We start from the raw sequence: 26,287 nt of genomic DNA on the forward strand, positions 1-26,287 counted from the left end.
GAAAGTGATGGTGTGGATAAGCCTCAACTAGCAAAAGCAGGAAGGTAAGATACAACGGATGATGATTTTAAAAGTGAAACTTGGAATATAAACAGTTGGTTTGAACATACTGAGAAAGTGGTCTGTGTAACTTAATTAGTGGTTGGGCAGACAAACAGCTTATTTTGTTCATTTCTCACGGTCATTTTGATGTGGCTATTCTCAGTCATTAAATATTAACTTTTAATTCCTTGATCTACAGTACAGTGTTAAATCTACTGTGTGGGCTGTAGACCTGCTAATGTAGATGGATACTAGTTTTCTCTTGCTTTTGAAGTCTTTTTTTTTTTTTTTTCCCCTCAGTAAAATATTTATTGGCTCCAATTCCAACATAAACATCTCAGTTTCACATGTGTTGGCAGAGCAGTGCAGACACACCAACACAAGTATTGAATCAAATGTCTGTAACAACAAGGATACCAATACTATAAATTAATTTAAATTGAATGTCTAGAGTTAGGATAACACTTTTGAATTAGGTGGAAGCTATGCACTGCTGTTATTGGCTATGCAAATAATAGCAGTGCATTATTTGCATAGCCAGAGTGTGGTTAGGTTTACGTTGTTAGATAAGGTGTTTGTATGTGTCCTACATACACAGTGGAAAAAATAAAATAAAATATGAAAAGCTCATTCTAAGCAACCTCATAGTTGGAATTTCACTTACTTGTCTCTGCAGCAGTATGTGCTAAGGTTGGATATACAGTTGCCAAGACTGGAATAAAAGACAGAAGCTTCTTGAAGTATGATTAAAGTTGTAATTAACCTGATATAACTATTTTTAATCTGATTTTGACTTCCTCTTTTTCCCCCTTCAGCCTTCTGCTCCCCTCTTATGACCCAGCCACATCTGACTGCTGCCAGCGACCCAGAGAGAAACCAGCCCGCTGTCACCAGCCAACCCACAGTTCAGGCCTGATCCACCCAGACCTACCCGAGCCACCAAACAAACCCTGCCAGGTGGGCACTGAAATGCTCCCGGCTCCCTTCATGGAACTTAAAATACGGAGAAGTATTCACGCAGATTAACCTACTAGATGCTACGAGCGTCATGGAGGATAATTTCAGGCCAGCTATTAAGACCACAAGCCATCCTCTAACAAGTCTCCTCTCTTCTTCCACCTTCACACATGTCCAGCCTGGGCTGGATGTTACCTTGATAGCAGTCCAGTTATCCAGGGCTAGGCTTAAAGTCCATCTCTTCTGGCCATTCCATTCTAACCAGTAAAGGTCTGACACTGGCCAGCAAAATTGCAAAAATGGGGACATGAGGGCCGAGAAAAAAAAAAAAAGTCACGTAGAGGTGGCTTTGATTGTTTACCTGCTATCCAAACCGGGACTGGAACTTACTACCTTTTTTTTTCCTGTCACAATCTTAACCGCCTCCCATCATGTTGGACTCCATTGGTCACCAGTAGGAGCACCTATTTTCTGTTTTCCCTCGTTAACCTGCCTAGGAGTTGCCCTCTGAAGAAACCCATACACGTTGGTGGTAAATTCATTGCCACTCTTTGTGTGTTCATATCAGTGGCAAGACAAGAACTACACATTTCTTCTTCTTCGTGAACAATTGCATTTAGTTAAATGTTGCATTGTCGTCCTCTAATGTCTCAAACTAGTCCCATCGATGGTTGTGTAAAAAATAAATAAATAAATAAAAAATTAAAATAACCTTCAGAGGCGGCAGGAAGTCTAACAGATGCTTCACCATGTAAAAAGTTTTCAATCAGGACACTGTTACATTTCATTGCTTTAACAATAAATGTCTGAGCCTAATCTTTGAGCTTCGATCAGGAGTGGACTTGACGCTTCCACCCCGGCGCGCATGCAACTTGTACGGCTGCATGCCTCTTCTTGTACAGCACTGGAACTCACCTCAAACGACAAACATGGGACAATTGCTGAGCTTGCAGACATGCAAACTGTAAATGAACACGAGCCCTTATGACATCATGTGCCACCCTCAGCGGGGAAAAAATAAAAAGTACCCCCCCAATAATAATCTGCCGACTGAAATGGACAATTACAGATGCCATAGTCTTTTAACTAGAAATAACTTTCTGTTAGATTTACTTATTTTTTTTATATATATATTGCGGGGGTTTTTTTGTTTTGTTTTCTTTTTTGTGTTGCAGTCAGATTATTCGGTAGACCAAAGCCGACAGCTTCATGTAGCCCAGGCCGATAGTTTCTAGAAATGCCATTTGCTCTGTAAGCCACGGTTCAGATTGTCAAAGCTGTGTGTATATTATGCATTTCAGTCTATGCACCGTGTCAGACGGGTCTGTTGCCATTTTTCTTCTTTTATTGTACCTCTTACATTCAGAACTGCAGAAACCCTGAAAGTTACTTGATCTATGAACTCAGCTCCAGATTCACTAAGACTAGATTGCAGGGCAATCTCTTGATTTAATTGCACCACTATTGCTTTCTATTTGGGGATGCTTTGGACATTTATTTGCAGCCTTTAAAAAGAGTAATGAGCAAGCAATCAACCATCTTTACTGCAAATTTCAGGCACTCGCCCTTTAACTGCAGGACTGATCCATTCATTCCTGCATCCTTACTGATCTGTTCTTAGTTTCTGGGCAGGAAAGTCCTCCTTTATGTACTAACCTGACCCTGGCAGCGCTGTACCTTCAAGAATAATTGCAGCAGTGACTAAAAATACAAGCCCCAAATGCACTCACTGTTGTCTGTTATTTTGCAGAATCACCCAGGAATACTTTGTCTAAAGTAATTCAATGCATGAGCACGATTGATTAAATCTAACCTGAAGCATTCGGCTCTCCTCTTCATCTTCGCTCATTGTGCACACTTGGCATCGCTCTTCCTTCATGCTTTAGTGAATCTGGATCAGTGTTTGTGTTGACACACCTTGAATTGCACAATAAATACAGACACTACAGAGATTTTTGGCTTCATCAGTTTTATACACCTTCTTTGAGTCAAACGCACTTTTCCTCTGTATTGTTTTTGGTTTCATGTTTTGTTTTTTTCCTCTTTTAGATTTCAGTCACATTCTTTAATTACAGTTGGTCATTCAGTGTGTCTGCACCTTTAAAGCTGCAGCTAACATTTATTTATTGCTTTTTGCTTGCGTTTAATGTGAGAAAATGGTAAGAAATATCCAACACTAGTTTCCATTATAGATTATTTCATCCAAAATCTGGAGGCAAAGACAAAGAAAAGCGCAGTTGGCAAATTGTTTCAGCTCTTAATCTGGGACACCAGAAACTTATTGAGTCACTGGTATCGTTGACATGCTAATGTCTGTGTTGTCCAGCTCAAAATGTCAGTGGATCTGCTCATGACAAAGCTAATTGCTTCTAGATGGCAAATGATTTAATTGCTTTCCCTACGGGTGATTTGATAGATTTAATGCCATCTAAGGTTGAGACGTGAGGATTACTAATGATGTAATGTGATTTTGGTGAGAGTTTGAGCTGCCAGCATTTTCCATGAATCATCCACTTTGCACTGATTTATTGACTTGTCTGAAACTGATTTTCTTCCTTGACTCAAAAGCTGTAATGGAAGACAGATGAAGCCCAATAAATAAGCAATTTACTTCAACAAAAGCTCAAAACACAGAACACATTGTGTTAAGCATTATTCTGCTACATCTCCATGGATGGATGAATAGATGGCTTTGGGCGTCTTCTGAAATGACAAACCTTTTTTCGTAAAGAAGTAGTTCAACATTTTGGGGAATCTGTTTTAAAAATGTATTTGCTTCAATGCTTTCTTGCCATCAGACTGTAACTAAAAGATGGACATCACCACCTCAGCGTCAACCTTTGTGTTAATGAAGGCTTGAGCCGAGGGGTTTTTCTGTTTTTGCCATTTTTATGATTTGAAACTGTGCATGATGAATGAGGGGTGGGTCTGACTAAAAAACCAATGATATTGCACAATCATAGGTTAGCAACTTGTCAATTACAAAGTAAAGCAGCCTCTGGTTTGTTAATGAGGTCACCACTTACAAACTGGACCCAAAGTTAATATGTGGAACTAGCGATCGAGGCCACGTGTTTAATCTGTAAACTCACAGATTAAAAGAGCGTAGAGCCATTTCCTTTAGACATCTATACGGCGCCGTCTCAGATGGCAGCCTGTCTAGCATGCTCTCTACAGTTGAAAATTACTTTGAGCATGTACATGACAAAAGAGTTTCCCTCGGGATAAATATAGTTCTTATTCTTATACAGTTGTGAAACTGGAGTTGCTGCCCTCTGTTGGCCACTAAATGAATGATGTGTTAAGGCCCTTCACCGGCTTAATTTTGTTAGTGATTTAAAATGGTATTGATGAAACACGAAATGCACATTTCCCAAAATGTTCAACTCTTCCTTTAGTAGTGCATGCATTTTAAAATGGGGATGTAACGATTTTGAAATTGTGATTCGAAACAGAATTTAAAATCATATACCAATATTATTACTCTGCAAGTTTATTTTGTTCTTATTTATTTGCCCCTCTCTACAAAAGAAAGGAAAAAGAAGATGAGCAAATAAAACCCCACTAAGCTCTTTTAAGGTCTTTTTTTTTTTTTTTTTTTTTTTAAAGCGATGACTCCTAAATGGCCTCTTATTTTCTGATGTTACTGATACTTGGCTTTTTTTACTGCTTAGTCTCTAATTTAAATAAAAAACGATATTTTACTCCCATGTTATTTTTAGATTGTTTTAACGTTTTCAAACCTCAAGCATTGTTTACTGACATCATGTGGAAGCTGTTCAGTTGTTGTCATGTGGAGCGTTACAGTCCTGTTTAGAGTACTAATGCTAGTTGGTCTTTTTTTGTATCTGTGCTGGCCAAAACTATAGTTGCATCTAAATTCGGCTTCTAAAACTCTTCTGTATTACCCGGTGTGTTATAATAAATGAATGCAGAGCTACGTGTACGATCATATTGTGAAAAAACAAACCACCTTTGATAAGTTTTTATCAGTCACTTCATATCTGCTCTCTTTATTCACATATCCGCTTGTTTCTGAGTGAAACCGTCTGCAGACGTCTGCATGTCATAGTTGTTTTTAATCCATAATAACATCCAAAAGTGAAACGGAGCACTTCATTTTCATTTATTGCTACATGATTAGAGTTTAAGCATGATGGTGAGCACTCAAAGTCATACTGTTTAGTTTTTTAAACACCATAAAACAGCAAAATGATTTTTTTTTTTTTTTTAAATCTTACTATTAGGCGACATGTTTTATGAAAGGATTTAACAGAATTGCTGATGTTTGACGCTAACATGTCAGCATGCACTGTTTGTGTGGTGTCCTCGGGATTCCCATGTACTTGTTTGCTATTCACCTAGGGACCATTTTTGACTACAAGGGTTACTACAACCACTGGCGTATGCTAAAAACAATTAGCATGGAGCTAATTTCTTTTTGTGGATAAGCTGAGTGGTTGGAAAAAAAACGTTGCACTCATCTTTTTTAAGAAGAAGAAATTTAAAAGAAAGTGAACAAATTTAGAAGAATTTGGATAAAGACATTTTTGGATGAAACTGGGGATTGATAAATAGGAGAGCTGACTGTTGTGGTTCCCTGTGGACCACATGTAAAATTTATTATAGAAACCAAATAAAACAACAGGATTTTATAACTTCTAGTGTGTAACTTTGTCTTATGTTTGTGCTTGCTTAGTAAATTATGTCAAGGGTTACATTTTTAGTTTTTTAGCACCACTTAAGAAAATAAGATGCATAAAGCTACTTTCAGCTTGCTCCCTGGCCACAAGGGGTCGCCACAGCAGGTCGCTTCACGATTTGTGTTTATTCAGTTATGTTGGCTTTTTTTTTTTTCTTAAATTTTATTTCTGCATTTAAATTAAACATAACATGCTTATACAAATCAACCGAGAACAATTACTGTCTTTAACATTTGTGAACTTATAAGCATGAAAAGAAAAAAAAGAGGAAAAAAAAGAAAAAAGAGGAAAAAAACAACCAAAAAAAAAAAAAAAAATTATAACAATATTAACTAAATGAATTATTATTATTTATTTATTTTTTAGTCTATTTCACTCTTTATTTAGGCTTTTGTTGTTGTTGTGGTGTTTTTTTTTTGTTTTTGTTTTTTTCAGGCTCTTCCCGATGCAGTAAATTTAAAATAATACTACAAAAATAATAATACAAAAAAATGGAGATAATTGAAAATACAGAAAAAAGAAGTAATTGAACCATTAGTGAATAATAAAGAGCAATTCATTGTCATCAGAGCCATCAATAGTGAATGAAACGGCTGCAAACAGTACCAAGAGAATAGCATGTGTGGTGGTGCTGGTGTTGACAACCATTATCACGTTAATAAACACTAAAGCAAAGGTTATATGGTAAATGAATGAGAGCCCAGCTGCATTTGGTGTTCGTAAGGGTTCAGGGTGGGTTTTATTTTTATTTATTTATTTTTAATAAATAAAAAGTTTGTTGACAGGAAGGTAATCACAGAACAGTCACACGGAGGTCTTCAGCTTTAATCCCTGTGTTTGTATGTTTGGCTCACTGCAGCAGCCCTCCACTCCAGACTATTAATAGTCCCGTTAGCCCATTAGCAGCTTAGTTCTGCCGACTCCATTCTGTTGATTAGCAAGTACTTCAGGGTTTTTGTTTTTTTTGTTTGTTATTTTTTGTCTGTCCCTGGGAACAGACCTCACTGCTGTATGCTGACAGGTTGAAGGCCACAAAGGGGTCTCTGGGTCACATTGTGAACGAGATCAGGCTTAGATTCTGCATGAGTAATCAATGATAGTTTACCAGGTCAGAGCATGAAAGCATAAAAGTGATTGTAAAACAGTTAATTCATAGTTACAGTGTCAGACAGTGACAAAAAGAACATACACAATGTCCCGCCTCAATGTGCAGATAGTATACAGTGAAATAAATACAGATTCAGACTGCTTCATACATTTATAGACTTTACTATTCTTAATTTTAGGCCAGTAGTCATCTTACCTCTGCTCTTTAACATGACTGCATTAATAAACTTCACGTCTTTAGTGTTTAATATTAATATTCACAACACATTACTTGATTTTTCTGATCACATTTTGCCCTCACATTAGTTAAAATGACTTGAGTGGTCCATAACATGATGTAGTTGTAGTAGTAATCAGTCATAGTCTGTTAAGTTTAAGCCCCAAAAAGAAATTCCTCAGTTGTAGTCACGTCCCTGCTTTGATGTCCAAGCTCCTGTATAAATGTGATATAATCTGAGGTTTTCTTGCACATTTGACACAGATATTCAATAAATGCTTTCTCCTGAGGCTGAGGGTGCTGAGGGTAAACAGTAGATGGCGTTCTTGAGTTGGTTATCTAGTCGCTGACTAATATTTCTGTATTTATAGAGTTTAAATGTCCTGTGAGCCGTTGTTTGTTTGGAGAGACGCTTGGCCAGTGATTCTGTTCAGCTTATTATTAGGATCTGGTTACTGACGGACTTTGTTTTTTTCTTCTTCTGCCTTCCTGCTTGAAGACTCAGTTGCACACCTCACATTTATATATTTAGTAGAGTGGAAAATGAACATTAAGTTAAGAACCAAACTAAAATTTTAACTTTATTAGAATTTCTTTTAAAATTTGAACCATTTTGGTACATTTAAAAAAAAAAAAAAAAAAAAGTTCTTACTGAATTGAATGTCGTCAAGAAACATAAATCAGCCGTGGGGGGAAAAAATGCTTTATTGTGTTGACTTGTACCCAGCTCATTATTTAGCAAAGCTTTGCTTGTTTGTTTTTAGTGGTTTCGATATTAAATATCTTTGATTAAATGATATTTTCACACTTTGCTTTGCTCCAAATAAGAAGGAGGCTTGTTGGAAAAATACAGCACAACAAATACTCCGACTTTCTGACTAATCTCCTGGTGAGATTACTCAGAAAGTTGGATGAACAGAGATGTTGCATACTCAGCGTGTTCTGCAGGAACAAACAGACATCTAAGTTGAGTAATGCTTCAAGCTGTTTATGCCAGCATGCTAATCACCTGAAACTTTGCTGTCACAGGTTGCATTATGTCACCAGGATCCCCTCTGAAGTATCAGACTTCATAAAAATAGAATAATTTGAACCCAGATACCGAACCCTGCTGTGATCCCCTGCCACTCCCAGACTTTCAGGAACGCAGTTTAGACAGTAACCCAAGCCAGAACAAACTGAGGAGCTAAAAATACCAACAGAGGGACAGGCTGGCTGCTGTGGGCCTGAGGTGTGTGGGAGGGTCTTTACATGGGCTTCAGGCAAGCTGGCTGTGGCATAAAGTGTTGGACAACTGGGGTTAGAAATGGCGCAACAGCTAAGTGGAAAATACTAAAAGCAACTAACTTTACAGCCATTTGAGAGTAGAAGGGCGGAACTTCCTGACGTCTTTGACATCTTCCTCACCACTGGAGGTGATGAGCTTTGCTCTCAGCTTTAAGCACCCGACAGCAGGCAGCTCTGGGCCCGGTGCTGGAAGCGGAGCAACCATGGAGAATCTGGAAAAGCAGCTGATCTGCCCCGTCTGCCTGGAGATGTTCTCCAAACCTGTGGTCATCCTGCCCTGTCAGCACAACCTCTGCCGCAAGTGTGCCAATGACATCTTCCAGGTGAGACTAAAAGAAAACAGGAGACGACCTTCTGGGTTAGTTTTAAAGGTTTTAGATGGCGTTCCCCTTTATCTACACTCATCCTCAGAGTCTGCAGTGAGCTTAGATTCACGCTACAATGTGATGGAGTGAAAACCCAAACAGACACTATTTATTTTGTTCTAGTCCACTTCCATGTTAGCAGATAGTATCTGTATATTAAATACGCTTTTGAAATTTAGAAATCAGATTTAGTCATTAATCAACACCAACAGCAACCTAAACTCAGAGGCTTTTTCTAATGTAAAAATATTTCTTTCTTCTAGCTGTTTCTTTACATCAGGTACGAGAATCTATGAACACATAACCCCAATTTTAGCCAAACTACATTGGCTCCCTGTTAAATATCGTATAGATTTTAAAATTCTTTTTTTTATTCACTTTTAAAATTCTGAATAATTTAACGCCCAGCTATCTCTCTGAACTACTCCACTTATACAATCCCATCAGAGCACTTAGATCGTCCAATCACAGGCTCCTAGCACAACCTAGGTCTCGACTGAAGTCGAGAGGTGACCGGGCCTTTGCAACCGTGGCACCCAGACTCTGGAATAACCTCCCTGTTCATATTCGTACTGCTGTGTCTCTCCAGTCTTTTAAATTACGTCTTAAAACTTATCTTTTTACTTTAGCCTTTGATTCTAACTAGTTGGCTGTTCTAGCTTATTGTGTTGTTACCTATTGTTTGTTGTCCTGTATTATTGTTTGTTTTAATTGTCTCATGTTTTTACTGACTGTGAAGCACTATGGTCAACACTGTTGTTTTAATATGTGCTATATAGATAAATTTTGATTTGATTTGATTTGATCATATTTTAATGTAATTTAGGGGCACAAACATTGCAGTTAAATGGCCAGATGTCACAACACACCTAACATCTGGCTCATGGAAAGTGGATCTGTGGCTGAGCTGAGGCCTTGACTGACAGTGCTGACTCACCCTGAGTCAGCACTGTCAAGGCCAAATGTGGCCTGTGGAAAACTGCAGATGTGGGTCACATTTATTGCCATCTGGCTATAAATGTTTAATATAAGTTTAATATAAGCCAAAGCAGAGTCTTCCTCTCTCTACACTGATACTGGGTTCATATGTGCAACCAAACAGAAATGCACCAGAAAGCAGTCTGAAGCAGTTTGTTTCTTTTCCCCTCTTAAATCCAGTCAGCTAATCCTCTGTGGCATTCCCGCTGTTCCTCCAGTGCGACGGCCAGTGGCGGTCGCTTTCGCTGTCCATCGTGCCGCCATGAGGTGGTGCTGGACCGCCATGGAGTCTATGGCCTCCAGAGGAACCTGCTGGTGGAGAACATTATCGACATCTATAGACAGCAGGAGTCCTCCAGGTGAATGACCCACCGAGGGAGGGTTGAAAGAAGGGGTAGTAACCCAGGCAAATGTTTCTTTTAGTGAACTTTTTAAGTCATCACATGTACATATTTGAGGGTCTTCAGGGGCACACTAGCATTGTAGTGATGCCTCAATACAGCCACAGGATTGCTCTGGTGAAGCTGTGCCTCTTAATAAAGTCTAAGCAGAATTGTTCTTTTGTTTTGCAAATACCAGATACAATGGTGTGGTGGAGATAAAATACTCAGTTTGAGACAGTTTTTTCTACTCTTGCTTCTGTATGACGTCAATGAGAGGGTACTAATAATGCGCTCATCTCAGGCCCAGACTCAGTGGCTGGAATTACAGAAGCCCCACCCACCTACTAGTCAACCTTCTATTTGCAAAAGCTGGCCAATCAGGAGAGGGTTGTTTTGAAGGGAGAGAATCTGAAACAGCTTGTTCAGTCTTTGAATGCACTTTCCCAATAATATTTGTTAGTTGTATTAAACCAAAATCAAGTAATTGTACCATTGGACACCCAAGACAACCTGTTTTTATTTCTTGTTGTTACTATGGGACTCACCTTCCTCAGAAACATTTATCTCATCAAACCAATCCTGATTCACTACTAACTGCCACATCCAATCCGGGTAACTCACAAAAGTTAATCAGGGCAAGTTCATCCAACTAATTTATTTTATATTACATTATAATTATGTAATGAGATTAATACAAATCTAAGTAATCAGAAGAATCATTAAATTAAACATTATGCTGATTGTAAATCTTGAAATTCTTCATTCATCATTTAAAAACACTAACATGTGTATTGAGTGTGCACTTAGCTGTAGTAATGAGTGACTGCCTGCAGAGTGCAGCATCGTATTTTATTACAGCAGGTTTCTGGGTTTGCATGTTTGTCAGCAGAGCAGAAGTGATGTATGCATATACTGTATGTTGTGTTCTTGTTCATTGTGGCTGATATAAAGTATATTTAGCAGTAACAACAAAGCCGTGCGTGCTTACATAATCAACATAATCATAATCAAATAAACAACAACATTGTAGCGTTCATTTTTGGGTTATTTGTCTCCTTTATTTCCAGAGACATATTTAAAGACAAAATCAAGCACAAGTCACTCAGTTTTGAAGTACAGACTAAAATATGTTAGCCAACACGTGTCTTGAGACACGTGTTGGTTTTATATTTTATTGTATTTTCTTTATTGCTATATTTTGATGCACAGGTTGATGATCACAGGAGAATGATGTGTTGTGTGCACAAGGAAAGATGTTGGAGATATGAAGAGTAACGAGAAACGCCTGATGCTTTCGCTGTAGTTACAGATTATTACAGATTGTTGCAGGTAACACGTTTGATTTTTAATAATAGGTAAACAGAAAGATGTTTAATATTTAGATTTTGGCTGAAGAAACACAAATTCTGAACAAGGTCTAAAAGTAGAGTCGTTTTTAATAAGTGTATCAACCAGAATCAGTTATCAAATATTTCCCCAGCTTGACTCATGTGGAACCTGACACAGTAACTGTTCCACCTGAGTATAACCAATACCCGAGCACTGTAGAAATGACAGTATGACAGTTGTTTCCACATGCATCCACTTCGTATAAAAAGTAAAGCGTTTCAAGCAGAAGGCTCTTTAGTACATCTGCTCTCCACACTTACCACAACAGATCGTCCTCAGTGTAAATATGCCTCTCAGAATAGAAGCTGAGTGAGTCAGTGATAAAAAAGAAGAGCGACAGTAGGACAGGAGTCCCCTCTTTATCCGTGTGGGTTATAATAGATGTGATTGTTCACACGGATGTAAACAAATCTTTTGTAACTTGTGGTTTTCTCATCATTTTTTCACATGCGAAAAATATTATCATAACTTAATCATCGTTTCTGTCAGAGATGCCTGCGTCAGAGTACAAAGGACAGTTTGTTTCATTAAATTTAGCTGTTGTTTCTCGGAAGCTACGTGGCACCAGAGTTATCCATGTCCGAGTCAGCTTCTTTTTTTTAAGTGAAATGTCTGGCAGTGATCAATCTGGGAGGAGAATGATGTCAAATCACACGCGCAAAAATAAAGGAGACAGCAATGATAATGACCTTTAAATGCATACACTATTCTTGTATATATTAAAGCTATAATAAAGGAAACCAGCTGAGCTGTAAGTGAGCAGTGACATTCCTGATTTGCAGGTGGCAAAGGGACAGCTGCCACCTCTGGCAAAATCTTTATGCAGTTCTTCCATCATCCACTGACGTCAAAGTACGTCAGTGATAACAGAAGTAAACTAAGCTGCTTCAACAATACAGACAATGATGCCAAGTCTTGTGCATGCTATGCATGGGAATGAGATTAAAAATGAGCCAAGTTTCCTTTTAGTCACATTTTAAGGGTATTAAAATGATGGCTAACAGCTTATAAAAAAGAGCTACTTTTGGATTATTTTGTAAGTGAAACACTGGTTTTCATCTGAACTTTCTATGTGATTTACTGTGCAACTGCCTTTGTAGCTGTAGGCTGCTGCAGGCTATCTGCAGGGGTGGGATGTTAAATTTAATTTCTTACAACCTTATTTAGATTTACTGTAATGGAGTTTAAGACATTTTAATTACAGGCTGCTTTAAGTTAAAGATTGACTTAAAATATACTTTTTTCACTGCTAATATGTTAAGGTAAATATTAAAACTTACTACAAATGGGTGTGATATTGACAGAAACCTGTTATATAAACCTACCAGGCTTTTATGTCCACATCCAAATTTCCCTGGAGCAATCTTTACATTAAACGTGATATTTTTTTTGTATCTTGCAGACTTGTTAGCATGAAGCCAGAGCAGCAGCAGCTCATGTGTGAAGAACATGAAGACGAGAAGATCAACATCTACTGTTTGTCCTGCCAGACGCCGACCTGCTCCATGTGCAAAGTGTTCGGACAGCACAGAGACTGTGACGTGGCTCCGCTCGGCACCGTCTACATGAGACAGAAGGTGAAGGACGGTTACAGCATACAGTTTCTACTTCGCGCCACTTCACGCTTGACTAAACCAAGTTGTTTTCGCTCTCCTACCTCTCCTTTTAACCAGTCTTTATTCTAACTAGCCGACCCTTGCAATCAGAAGGTTTAAACAACAGGTGGATGATGCTCGTATATTATAAATATCATGAAAAATTACATTATAGCGCAAAGAGTAGGAAAAATACTGTTCAAACAGTTTGAATAGATCCACTTTAAACTCGCTCATAGCACATCTAAATATGAAGTTAAACATGTGAAGATCACAGATAATCCAGTCAGCTTTCAAAATAAAACACTGCTTGCTGATATAAATGCCCCATCTTTGTTTTCCCAGGGTTCATTTGTGATTCTCACCCCTTATTTCCATCTCATACTTTAAATGAGCTCAGTCAATTCACATTTCCACCCTCACATCAACTTCTTTTACCTTAAGTTTATTTTCAGCTTATTTGCAGAGAGCCCTGCTCCGAGAGCTTGAGCTTGTTTAAAGGTCAAATCACCACAGAGTTGGTAAAATAGTTTCTACCATGAAAAATACAGGTAGGTGTGTTCTTACGATGACCTTTATCTTCCAGCATTTTTTATCTTATTTCTATTTTTACATTTTTCCTCTTCCTCCTCGGCAAAATGCACACCAGCTCCCACTGTGGAAACCAATTCATGACTAAAAAGAGAAACACAGCAACTGTTAGGATGTGAAAATTTAAGACATTTTTTAACCTCAATTTTGATTATTCTGATCAAACTTAAGACCTTACATTATACATGACTTTGTGTTTATGATGCAGCTAAAACGAGACCAAGAGCTGACTGATCGAATACCCAGAGCACACGAACAGGATACATATAACCACTAAAATCAAGGCTTCAGTACATGTACATGATCATCTGTCCATCTAAACATCAGTGGCATTGCTCTGTGCACAGATTAAAAGTGCAACTTCTGTTTTTCAACACACAAAGTCACACAAAGACAAAGTGCAGCAGTTTTGTCATGCAGATGGCAGCAGCAGCGTCCGGCATGTTATCGAGCAGTTGGCTTTGTTGACATTTCAGTGCCGGCCTCTCCATCTCTCACTCTGCATCTGATTCACTCATCTGAAATTTAGATGAGGCTCCTGAAAGTTGTTGATTCCCCATCTTTGTGCAATCTGAAAAACAAAAAAGTTTGGTGATCTCATTTGGCCGGCACAGAAGCGAGAGTGTTTGTTACACGAGCAGCTCATCAAATCGCACTCTAACTGTAAAGTGGCTATAAAAATATGCATGATGTCATAAGATATTCTAAACAGATGCATGTTGATGACTCATGTTGTTGTTGTGCTTGCTGGTGGCGGCGGTTACTAATGAGAAAGTACTCGTCCTGCGGAGCAATCCTGCGATTACTATGAGAGAGGTTTGAGTTAAAGTCAGCATCTGCGAGAATGATAAGACACTTAGCAGTCGACTGTCAGATTTTCTTGAAGGTGGAATTTATTTCTAGTTTGTGTCTGTCCGAAAGCAAAAGTTGAAACAGTCTTTGCAGTCCAAAGAGAAGTAGTTTAAATATAAAAAACAAACAAGGAAAATAGTGAAAAGCTCAAAGTAATCACGGACCTCTGATCAGAATTAAAGGATTGAAACCAACCATATCTGAACAAAAGTGCATTTTTCCAAAACACAAATCACACACAGACCGTTAAATATGAATAACATTTAAAAAAACAACAACAACATTGTATTTAAGAAAAATAGCGGTACTGAAGTGTTTTACTTTAACATATAATCATAGAGGCAGGAAAAAATGCTGAAATTTTTATTTTATAAAATATAACTGGGGCTCCGACAGTATTTTATCAGCTTATAATGTCACCATGAATACAACAGAGTGTCTCTCAGTTAAGAATACCAGAATAACAGTGACGCAGTAGCTCATCTGGCTCATGGCTCGTCATAATTCACAGGTTACTGTAAAGTGTGAAGTACAGAAAGAACATGATGTTTTCTCGTCACTCGCTGTATCGTGAGAATTAAAATTCACTGAGAATGGAAAAAATGTGACCTTGACATTAAGCAGAGTTTGGGTGAAGACCTTTGAGGTGATTGCCAATGTTTGTAAGTTTAGTAGCAATAAACGCCTCACCACTGTGTAAGATCATTGCAGCTTTGGTAGGATGTACTAAAATATAATGTCAAATATTTAGAAAATATGTAGGGAAACATTTAAAAATTCATTTTAAAGATCTGCTCTGGTAGATCGCTCCATATCTGAGGAGCCTCAAGAGCAAACATTAGATAAAGCTTAAAAATCCCTCCTGAAACGCATGTTGGGTCATTAAAATCTGGGTAATGGGCTCACTTTTTCTGCATTATGATGAATTTAACACTTGTTGATTCATTTTTAGTTGGTAGGTGTTAAAAGATGATTGCAATAGTCTAACTGAAAGGAAATAAAATAATTTATAATTGTTCTAGTGTCTTGAAATTTGAATATGTCTTGAATAGCTCTTCTTGGACTTGGGCTGGATGACATTTATTTGTTTATTCACTGGTAAGAAATAGCAGACATTTTCCTGACAGCTTATTTCGTTGTTGACGGATATGACGTTATCAAAGCTGACGATTTCAAACACATTAGGTTGGTTTTTGTAATTTTTTTTCCATGTTAACTTTAAGTTTCCGTATTAACTGATGTCAGTGATGCTCTGAATGTTTGCAGACGGAGCTGAGTGACGGCATTGCGATCTTGGTGGCCAGTAATGACAACGTCCAGGCAGTCATCTCTCAGATGGAAGCAATCTGCCACACCATAGAGGTTAGACATGAACACATGAGGCGCAAAGGATGCAATTTCATGTCTAAATCCAGCCGCTTTAGCTGTACGAGTATATAAGGGTCGCTGAAGAAAACACAATGAAAGGGCTGAGTTAGTGTCAAATACTGAGAATAAAAACTTGAACGTTTTGGGATTAAACTCATAAATTTGTGAGAAGAAAAACTGTTAAATGTAAGAAAGAAATTATACATTTATGAGGAAAAACTAATTTATTAGAAATACACAAAAAATACAAGTTACAAGACAATGAAAGTTATATGAATGAAATTAACATAAAACAACTTGAATCAGTTACTGAAGAGAGATCATCACCACATCACCCTCATTGTTAGTCTGTACTGCCTTAAAAAACATAATTTAATTTTGTTAAGGATAATTATTTCCTTAAAGAGACAAACAGTAATCAGTAGATGAAATCAGTCTATCCTGGATCAAACTTAGCTAATGCAAAATGTGGTGTGATAACATTAATTTCAGCAATAAACTGAAATTGATTTCTCAGTTACAAAAAAGTTGCTGTGACTGAGGCTAGGTGTAAGAGCACACAGACTAGCTGTGTTGTGGTTTCTGTGATTTAGTTTTTGCATCTTAAAGGAAAGACACACTGGTTTGGGTGATGTCGTGGTGGCTTCATCCATGTTTAATAATTAGTACTGGAAACAATGATGGTGAAGTTTAAGTGGGACTGATGAATAATATTAGATATCTGACATGTTAGTTAGAAAATGACTAACACTGTCACGCCATCATTCTTTAGGAAAACGGCCAGCGGCAGAGAGAACACCTGAGCGGCCACTTTGAACGTTTGGTGGCCATCTTGGAGGAGCGGAAGCAGGAGCTGGTGGGTCTCATCACCAAAGAACAGGATGAAAAGCTCAAACATGTTCAGTCGCTCATCCGTCAGCACAGCGATCACCTGGAGGTGGGCGTCACGCTGGTGGAGTCGGGCATACAGTCCATGGAGGAGCCACACATGCCTCTGTTTATACAGGTGGGAAAAAACTGCAGTTTCACAAAAAGATTCCTTGTGTTTCCAGACTTGATCAAATATGACTCTACAGTGTTTCTCACAGTACACCTCCTAATTTTGCAAATGTGAGGTGTGTGTCTAAACATTCACATTTAAAGATATGTACATCTTTGAAACATAAGGTGAACATCCTAAAATCTAATTTCTGCATCTTTACAAAGAAATATTTCTGTTGTAAATCAAAGTAAGGCATCAGCACGGCTCCTCGTCTTTCCCATTGCTTCTGTATCTTTCCACAGGACGTGGTTATTGTTCCTCTTTTCAGTAGGAGGACTGTAAACCTAACCATGATTCAAACCTCTGGCTCAGATGAAATGAACAGCTCACACAATAAGCCTCATTATGCAATCCATTCTAAGGGCCTTGTAACGTCACACTTCCTGGTGCAAAATACAAACGAGAGTCCAGAAATTTATGCCTCCAATTTTTACACTTCTAAGTCTTCCAGCAAGAGATTGATTCATTGATTCGTTATTGTATTTTCTTTTATTGAATATTATTAGGTGGGCCAAAGATTTCTGCTGGAAAAGGGACCAGCAGTGGACAGACCTCCGGGGTCCAGGCCCACTCTATAAGTCGCTGTACTTCTTCACTTCAATTATAACGTGCATTAAAACAGTTTGGTAATGGAAAACTTAAAACACCAATATTGGGTTTGCAAAAGTTGAGTGCTTCTGTAGCGATCGTGGTAACCAACATGAGGGAGGAGGACACTGAGTGGACGGGCTTGTGCTGGTCAGATTTGTGTGCAAAGTGTCTCTTTGAAATTAAATAAAAGGTCATTTATCGGCTTGTCAGACTAGTTTTAAAGCTTTATGCTCCTTGAAAATTTGCAAAACAATTAGAAATGTGTTGTTCTAGTGTGTGGTGAGTTCACTTGCCTCCATTGCCTTTGGTTTTGGATACATTTCTCTATGATTATACTAGCGCGCTATACATATATGCTTGTAAATATGTATTGCATTTATTTAATTACTTTTTTGAGAATAGCAAAGTGGATTGAGTCGAATGCCTCTCCATGAAGGTTGGCTGCTGGTCCAGTTTGCACGCTATGCTGGTATCTAGTTCATGATGAAAATTTTTACAATTTACTAAATTTTTACTATAAATTTATACACTCCAATTTTAATGTACTAAAATCATTACTGCAATTTTTTTTGTCCCATTTAGAGTCAAACCTGTACTACATTTAGCTTCTTTTTAAACCATTATTTTTTAGCTGTTCCATTACCAGCAACCCCACTATCATTACTCTTTGCTGTTTATCACTTTCAGATGTCTGTGTCTAACTACCTGAAGTGTTCGTTAATTACTTTGAGCTTTTCCATCCTAATCTATTTATATTGACGATTCATCCAATATTTATAGCTAAGTCAACATGTTATCTGCTACTTCAGAGATCTATTTCAAACATCTATTTTATTGATTAGCACCAGCAAACCCTTTATTACTTTTAGCCCATCATTAAAGCCTTTAAATTTAGCCAACAGGTAATTACTGGTCATTTGTTTTCCAACCACTCGGCTGCCCTTTTAATGCCTTTTCTTTAAATACGTTTCTCGGATTTGTTCACATAATTACAGTAAATACAAGAACACATAATTACCGGAAATGGGAAAAAAAACTCAAAAACTCACTGCATAATGTGCTAAAGTATGCCTGAAAGATGGTCAGCGTGTTATTTACCATCAAGAAAGACTGAATATAAACGTTTTATTTTTATATTTAAATTCTAATTCCTGTTTTTAGCTGACAGCTTAATTCATTTTTCCACATCAGCCTCCAGGCTTCCTTAAATAACTCGCTGCTCGATGACACCTGGCCCTCTTTTAATTATGTTAAAGCAACCGATGACACAACAGCACCACAGACGGATGTTTAAATCAACAGTTTATTTTGTTATTTATTTAACAGTCTCACCGCACTCTTCACGTGCTCCTCCGCTTTCCCTCTACTCATCGATATTTTCCCAGGCTCAGCTCTCATTAGACAGGATAATCCATGCTCACTGATGATCAAGAGCTTTATGTATACAGCCGCAGGGCGAGGAGGGAAAGTGGAGGAGCGAGCCCAGCGGGACGCCTCTCCATCGGGCGCTCTGCTTCAACAACACCCCCAAGGACACATGAGTCTCCTCCGGTCCTGAATAGCTTAAAGGCAAACATCACGTCTGACGCTCCCGTGATTAATTCACACTCGTGTAGAGATAATGAGAAGCAGGTCAGCCCCTCAAGTACACCGCATTGATCCACCAATCAATCACACGCTCATACATTTTGATGTATTCCATATTCAATGTATGGACTTTTAAAACACACTTAATTATGTAGAAAACACACAATAACTAGCTCGGCCTGAGCACGGGGATGCTCAGCAAGAATAAATTAAATTAACTGATTTGTTTTCCTGCTGTTTTAATCACTGTGTATCTGTAGGTGTTCTTAAAAATTACTACTTCAGCTGTAGCTCAAATTAATAAGAACCGGGCTGACGGAGCAGCAGCACGGTGTGATGGTGATAATGAAAATAAACACCATGGAGTCACCGCAGGAGACGAGTTTAACTCATGTTGAGGAATCTCAAAATTACTCACGAAGCATCTTTGAACTTGTCATCCTTCGTGACGTGCCCTTGTGTAAGTGGACCAAATTTAACAACAACAGCTGAAGAACATCAACAATGACCTAGAGCTATACATGAGTCACACTTTAGATAAAAAAGTGTGACTTTTTTATTTATACTGGCATTGCATGCAAACACTCAGTTCGTCCTCGTTCTAAAACATGATCTGAGGATATTTCAATTGATGCACTTTTTGCAGACTGGGTCTTACCTGTTAAATAAGTATTACCTTCTGTATGGAAGGAGCCATTTTACCCACAGTGTTCAATGCAGTCTTCTTTTCATGGTCAGAATAAACAGGTACAACTGAAATTTGTCAACTTTTTCAATTTTGGGTTTTCAACAATAGAAATGAAATGAAAATACTGGTGATGGAACATTCTTTTCAATCAGTTTTTCTTATAACCAAAAAAAGAAGAAGCAAAAACACAGGAACACACTTCCTATACACTGGGTGTGAGTGGAGCCCTCTAGTGGTCCACCACAAACTATTCTTTTAGTGGATTTTATGTTAGTAACTCAAGGATTAAACACATCTTTGCTTATGAAATAATCAGAAATATGTCTAGACGTCTAACAGGTACTGTAAGGGTAACATACCCTTAACTATATGTAGAGCAGCCACTTCTCTCGGTTCAAGCCAACTTTCTTCAGATTGGCTGTCCCTCGTAAACTGACGGTTTGAACAGCGGGTGAGTGGGGTAACTGTGTGACCACATTACGAGTATCCTCTCTCAGTGACATCATACAGAGCCAGGAGTACAAATAAAACTGTCTGAAAGTGGGTTTTTAGAGTAGTCTGAAGCCAACGCTTACATACAGTTACCTCGTTATTTGAAACTTTAGTATGTTCAATATGATCATTCATTATTATAACAGTATACGTACACAATAAATAATATACACTTTAAGCTAGCTCCATATTTGGGTTTTGCAGATGTTAACATTGGATGTGCTTCCTGATGCACTGTGTCCCTGCCCGGCCAACCAAAAAGTCACACTTTAGCATTTTTTGGATCAACTTTAGCTTTGATGACAGCTCGCAGTCACCAAGGTATTGTTTCAATATATTAAGGCATGGTTACAGCGTTTTTCATTTTCCGTCCACAGTGGTGTTAATTTTTAACCAACATCTTGTACTGATGATGCGTAAAGTCTTCTCCAACATGTGCCAAAGATTCTTAATGGTCCATATGTGAGAATGATGCCTCATGCACCCCGAATCATCCTTTTAAAATCTGAGCCAAATGAATTCTGGAATCATCTTGAAATACAGCCATGCCATCAGGGAAGAGATAATCCAATCATGGAAATCCTGGTTCATTCAGTGTATTCATGTAGTCAGTTGACCTCATCTTTAAGAGGTGAGAACTCAGTGGGAGGTTCGTACCTCTTAAATATAGCGTAAGTAGCTCAGGCTGGAGATGCTACTCGTTACATCAGAAATAACCTGATGATGTGGTTTAAAAATCTGATAGTACGCCTCGTTGATGCCTCCTAAATAAGGTGTTTTGAGCAAGTCCTGGAGGAAGACCCTGGGGCAGACCCATAACACACTGGAGAGATTGTCTCAGCTTGCTTGGGAATACTATGGTTTCCCTCCCAGAAGAGCTGATGGACATAGCCAGAGAGAGGGAGGTCTGTCCCTTATCTAGATCCAGATAGACGACAGAAACATCCCATCCATGATGAATAATTCTGGCAGAACGGGTAAAAGCACAACAGGTTGGCATTTTTCAAGAACCCAGCCAAGGGGCAGTGGTCAAATGAGTATTTCAAACCAAACAGAAGCCCTAAAATTTCAACGATGGTGTTTTCAGCTGGACTAAAAGAACAGGCTACTTTGCCTGTTTGTGAATATTTTACCATTACAACACATCAGTTCCACTAATCTAGATTTATGCAGATTGTGTCAGAATTAATCCAGCTACAACTTTCTCAGTCGGCTGCCTGAATCAGTTTTTACCACCTGAAAAAAGTCAGTAATAAAGATCATATTCACGCCTTTCACTTTGGACAGAGCACACATGATTAAATACGATGTTGTAAAATGTAGATGGACTGACATAAATGTGTTTTCATAAGCTCCAAGTATTATTATCACTACAGATATTCAGGCTCTTCTATAGAGAAAAGGTTTTATGGCACACTTTGAGGACTGATGAAAACCTGAAATAAGTTCATAAAACCTGAGAGCCGACAGTTGGATGACCCACGTGTCCCTGACCCGATTTTAGGTTGTTACTAAATTCGGCATCTTTACTGCTGATGTCTGCGTCACTGCGTCTCCACGGAGGAAAATGTGTTTGTCTGCCGGTGCGTTTGTAGGAGAGAGAAAGTCTGAGCCTCAGGTGTCGCTGTTTTATGCCAGAACAGGTGTTAAAGAAGATAGAGCAAGTGGAAGCAGGTAGTAAACACCATCAGGCCATTCTGGCAGCTGTCAGTGTTAAAAAATCCATGTTTTCATTTAGCACGGTGACGTCTATGACAAATACTTGTGACAGATGTTGTTGGCAGAGATGACTGAAGCACAATGTAATTAACTTTCTCTTTCCTCTTTTCTACTTTTCTCCAATACCAGAGCGCTGAAGCCATACTGGAAAAGTAAGTGCTCGTGGATGAAGCTCTGATTGTGAATGTGACCTTTCCATCCTGCATGTCAAATATTTTACTTTTTACTCTGAGAAGTTGATCTAACCTTAATTTTTAACCCAGCCATCTTCAGTCTAGATGGAGTCCTGTAAAAAGTGTCTCACAAATACATTTCCATAGGTTTGGGAAAGCTTTCCAACCTTAAGGTGTTCAATCATTTCACTGATATGACCTCCAACATTAAATCGCTCAACAATCCACGCTGATATGGACCGAGTAATGTGTTAGGAATGAAAGGATGCCGCGTTGTTTGATAGGAGTAAAAATTCATCAATCTACAGAGGGCTGAATCCAAAGACATCTTGAAAATCAAAGTGAAAAAAGTCAGTGTTGCCGAAATTCCATTGCAGAAACTCAAGGTGGTAGTTTGTAAGCCCCCATATGCCTGTATACCTCCATAGCAGCGTCAAGGCATGCACCTATTGAGACCACGGATGGTGTCCTGGAGGATCTCCTCCTAGATCTGCACCAGGGCATCGTTGAGGTCCTGGACAGTCTGTGGTGCATCCTGGCACCACTGGATGGACTGATGCATATCCCGGATGTGTTCTATTGGGTTTAGGTCAACATGGGGCACAGTGTCACTTCCATCATCCTCCAGGAACCAACTGTATGCTTCTGCCACTGCACTAGTGTAGGGTCTGACAATGGGTCCAAGGATTTCATCCCGATACCCAAGTGCCGTTGCTTAGCCTGTAGAGGTCTGTGCATCCCTCCATGGATATTCTTCCCCAAAACATCACTGAACCACCACCAGGCTGAACGATGTTATAGGCGGCATAAAGTTCTCCACACTGCTTCATGTCTGTCACACATGCTTGAAGTGAACATGCTCCTTTTTTTTAAAAAGGAAAACAAACTTTTGTAGCTGAAATGTTTGCGTACACGTGCTTCTCAAAGACATCTCCCCTGGAAAAAGCGTTTGCTTTTGCAAAGCACAACAAGAACGACCAATAAAAAGAGCAAAAATGAGCAGAACACAGAGACAGCTCACTTCAAAAATCTATTTATAGTGATTGATACAAAATTAATTGATTTATATATACAATGTAGATTTTGTACTGTCTTAACCTTCCCCAACAGTCGTTCCCTCTCTGTCAGATGTTTGGCCCTTTCATACTAATTACTTGTGGAGCAGAAGACCCTGCTGGGGCCACGAGATCAAAACACCAAACAATGCTGCAGTCAGCGAGCAGCCACGCGGGGATACCTGGAGGTCAGCGTGCGTTTGCTTTGCTGATAGATCGAGTCACATTTGGCCTTTTACTTGAAATCTCCATCAGTCTCTGAGATGGAAGTCTGCCTGATTAAATACTTAGCGCTGGTTTTATTGATCCAACACTGGCTGCAGATTAGAAGCAACTAAAGAAAAATGAGTTTAACACGACTGAGCATGTCTTATTTTTAATATTGACCTGGATATAAAAGGTGAGAATATCTATAGTTTGCCAGCGCTGATAGACTCTGTTATTACAAGCAGCAAGTCTGAGGGATTGTTAAGTGTTCTGATTCTGATTTTCATGAAGAAGTATGTATTGCTCGAGTTTGATTTGAGTTTAAAATGCTTCAAAATGAAATTTTATTTTGTGCTAAATGCAGAAGCCTTTTATGTTCTTTACCGTTTTGTTGTCGTTTTACTCGTGTGGAATTTACACTTCAAGTAAGAATAATTCATTTAATTTATGACCATTATGATCAATTTCTTAAAAATGTGCAGCTACTTTTTATCTGCAATAAACTCATAAATTCACTTTCTTGCTTTCTGCAATTTTCCATGTTAAAACTCAGGCTTACAGTAAGGTGACATTTTAAATGTTTTATTGGGTTTGGCTTTTGAAAATAAATTAACACAAAGTACAATGCTTCACTTTTATTGCAGACGTAGCAGTTTAGTCTTATGCAATGCATCTCTTTACATGAGAGTTCAGGTTTTTGTATTTCTTTTTAAAGGGGAACAAACTTTTGCAGCTGAAATGTTCGGTACAGTACAGCTTTAATGAAGTTAAAAGCAGTACAGCTTTTAACCTGAAGTCTCTGCGTTTGTTTACAGAATGGCGGCGATGGCGAGAGCCTCGAAGTTGGAGCTTCCAGAGCTCGGTTATGAGAGCATGAGCCATTTCATCATCGATATCGATGACCTCGCCGACACACTGAGAAACATCAGCTTCTGCTGCGGTATGTAGTTAACGTGGTTATATACACATTTTAAATAGTTGGAAAACAAAACAAAATCCTCACACGGACTAAAATCATTGACCTGAGCACATTAAAAACCACACTGAAGTTTCAGCACAAATAAGTTGAGTCTGACGTCACTCTTACTGGTATATGAGGTGACTTCAACATGTTTGTGTGTGTTTCAGGTGTGGCGGCTGATGAAGAAGATTTTGAAGAAGTTGAGGAAGATTTGGACTTTGGCTCCAGATTTTAAGACCGAAGAGCAAAGAAGCTGATCAGTTTTGACTGACTTCAGTGGAGATTTTTAAACGTTGTCAGAGATACTGACCGAACAGCCTCTGCAATCGATAAACTGGAGTTTTGTTTGGCCAAGGCTGGAGAGTGTGTGCGACTTTGGTATCGAAAGTGTCAGATTCCTCACAGTAGTTATTCCACTTCTAGTTCTTGCCCATCAGTCGTAGAAGAACAAAGTTTGCAGAAATATAATCACATTTTCACAATTAGAGGACAGAATGTATTTATGAGTTTTAGCTCCAAGGACCAATTTTAATAGTTTATTTAATACTAAATTTGGGAAATGTGACAAATGTTCATTATACACCTTTCCACAATAAATAGGGAATGTGTTTGAAACAAACAAACAAAAAAAAGTTCCCTAGAGAAGCTATAACAATGTTTATATATTGTAATAATTGTATGATAAAGAAAGGGGGTGTTTGTACTTCTGCTGAGGAGGCTACGTGATTGGTTTGTCTGTTTGTTACCAGGAGTTACTCAAAAAAGTCAACAAACGGCATGAAAATGTTACCAGAGGTGAGCCTATGATGCAAAATGCCAAAAATTGGACATTTTGCACCATATTTACAGAAATATGCATAAAATAAAAAAGAAACAAAGAAGAAAACCCATATTCACACATGCCATGACGAGAATTTTAAACCATAGTTGTACTAATGCTCGTGTTTACTGGTGGCTGTGAAAACAGAGGAAGCTCATTTTTGATGCTTTTTGGTTTAACTTTTTTAATCAGGAAGTGAAACTCTTGAGATTAAGAATCTCCTTTTTGCAGCAGCGTCGTGGGACAAGCAGGATTAACCCAGCATGCTTTTCACTCACAGACTAATTTGCTTTGAAATTGGGATGAGGATCTCAATATTGTTCCCATCCCTGCTTTAGTCTCAGGTGCTGAAACACATTTGTTTTGCTGTCGGATTTTTGCAAATTACTTGCGCATTGGTGAAGTATGGATATTTCAAGAGACCGACATTATGCAGAGAATCCTGAATTAAAATCAGAGGGAGTGTTTTAAATCTGTATTTTGTGGCAAAGTCATTAAACTGTTTTCATGTTTCTTATCTTTGATTTGACTGGATTTGACTGCTGAACCCATACATGTAGTTTTTAAATCGTATTCAACAATAAAATGTAAACTATTTTAGAAAATGCTTCAATTTTCCAGACGTGTTAAGATCACTGCCGAGTGGTGGTCCTGCTTGTAGAAGGACATTAGTAATGTAACTGCATTTTTTCCTCATGTTGCTTCATTGTCAGTGAATATGTTTGGTGGCAAAGTTCACATATTAAACAAATGACATCATCTCAAAGCTCATCTCAACACCAACACTCGGGTTGTTCTGGTAATATTCCCAGGTCATGATGCTTTTTGATAACATTCAGAATCCACAATTCTGACCAAAAGTATTGACCTTTTACAGAAACTGACAAGAGGCACTGACTGTTGAAGATATTATTACTATTATAATATTCACTACCAGTCAAAAGTTTGGACACGCCTTCTCTTTTGATGGTTTTTCTTTGTTTTTACTACTTTCTAGATTGTAGATATATCAATTACATGAAGCAAGATATTTGGAATTATGAAGAATTACGAATTAATTAAGAAAAAATTGATTACCTCCCCCAACTCTTACATTTTAGATTTCTCAAAGTAGTCAC

The 26,287-nt window shown here is 38.4% G+C and overlaps 1 protein-coding gene across 1 annotated transcript; it reads left to right on the forward strand.

Moving 5' to 3' along the window:
* On the forward strand, positions 1–25,686 carry trim54 (tripartite motif containing 54). Its single transcript, XM_026143022.2, has 9 exons — positions 1–44; positions 858–8,636; positions 9,837–10,015; positions 12,831–13,005; positions 15,733–15,828; positions 16,607–16,840; positions 22,083–22,105; positions 24,204–24,328; positions 24,517–25,686. The coding sequence occupies exons 2-9, from the start codon at positions 8,445–8,447 to the stop codon at positions 24,582–24,584; spliced, it is 1,092 nt and encodes a 363-aa protein (XP_025998807.2). The 5' UTR covers positions 1–44; positions 858–8,444; the 3' UTR covers positions 24,585–25,686.
* The last annotated feature ends 601 nt before the right edge of the window (positions 25,687–26,287 follow it).

This window comes from Astatotilapia calliptera, chromosome 15 (assembly GCF_964374335.1).
Source record: "Astatotilapia calliptera chromosome 15, fAstCal68.1, whole genome shotgun sequence".
In the NCBI taxonomy this organism is placed as follows: Eukaryota; Metazoa; Chordata; class Actinopteri; order Cichliformes; family Cichlidae; genus Astatotilapia; species Astatotilapia calliptera.

Bases quoted from the DNA above. Each gene is read 5' to 3' on its own strand.
- trim54 (XM_026143022.2), top strand. From the start codon at position 8,445: ATGAGCTTTGCTCTCAGCTTTAAGCACCCGACAGCAGGCAGCTCTGGG. The intron at 8,637-9,836 runs GTGAGACTAAAA...TCTTAAATCCAG, and splicing joins GTGCCAATGACATCTTCCAG to TCAGCTAATCCTCTGTGGCA. The intron at 16,841-22,082 runs GTGGGAAAAAAC...CTCCAATACCAG, and splicing joins ACATGCCTCTGTTTATACAG to AGCGCTGAAGCCATACTGGA.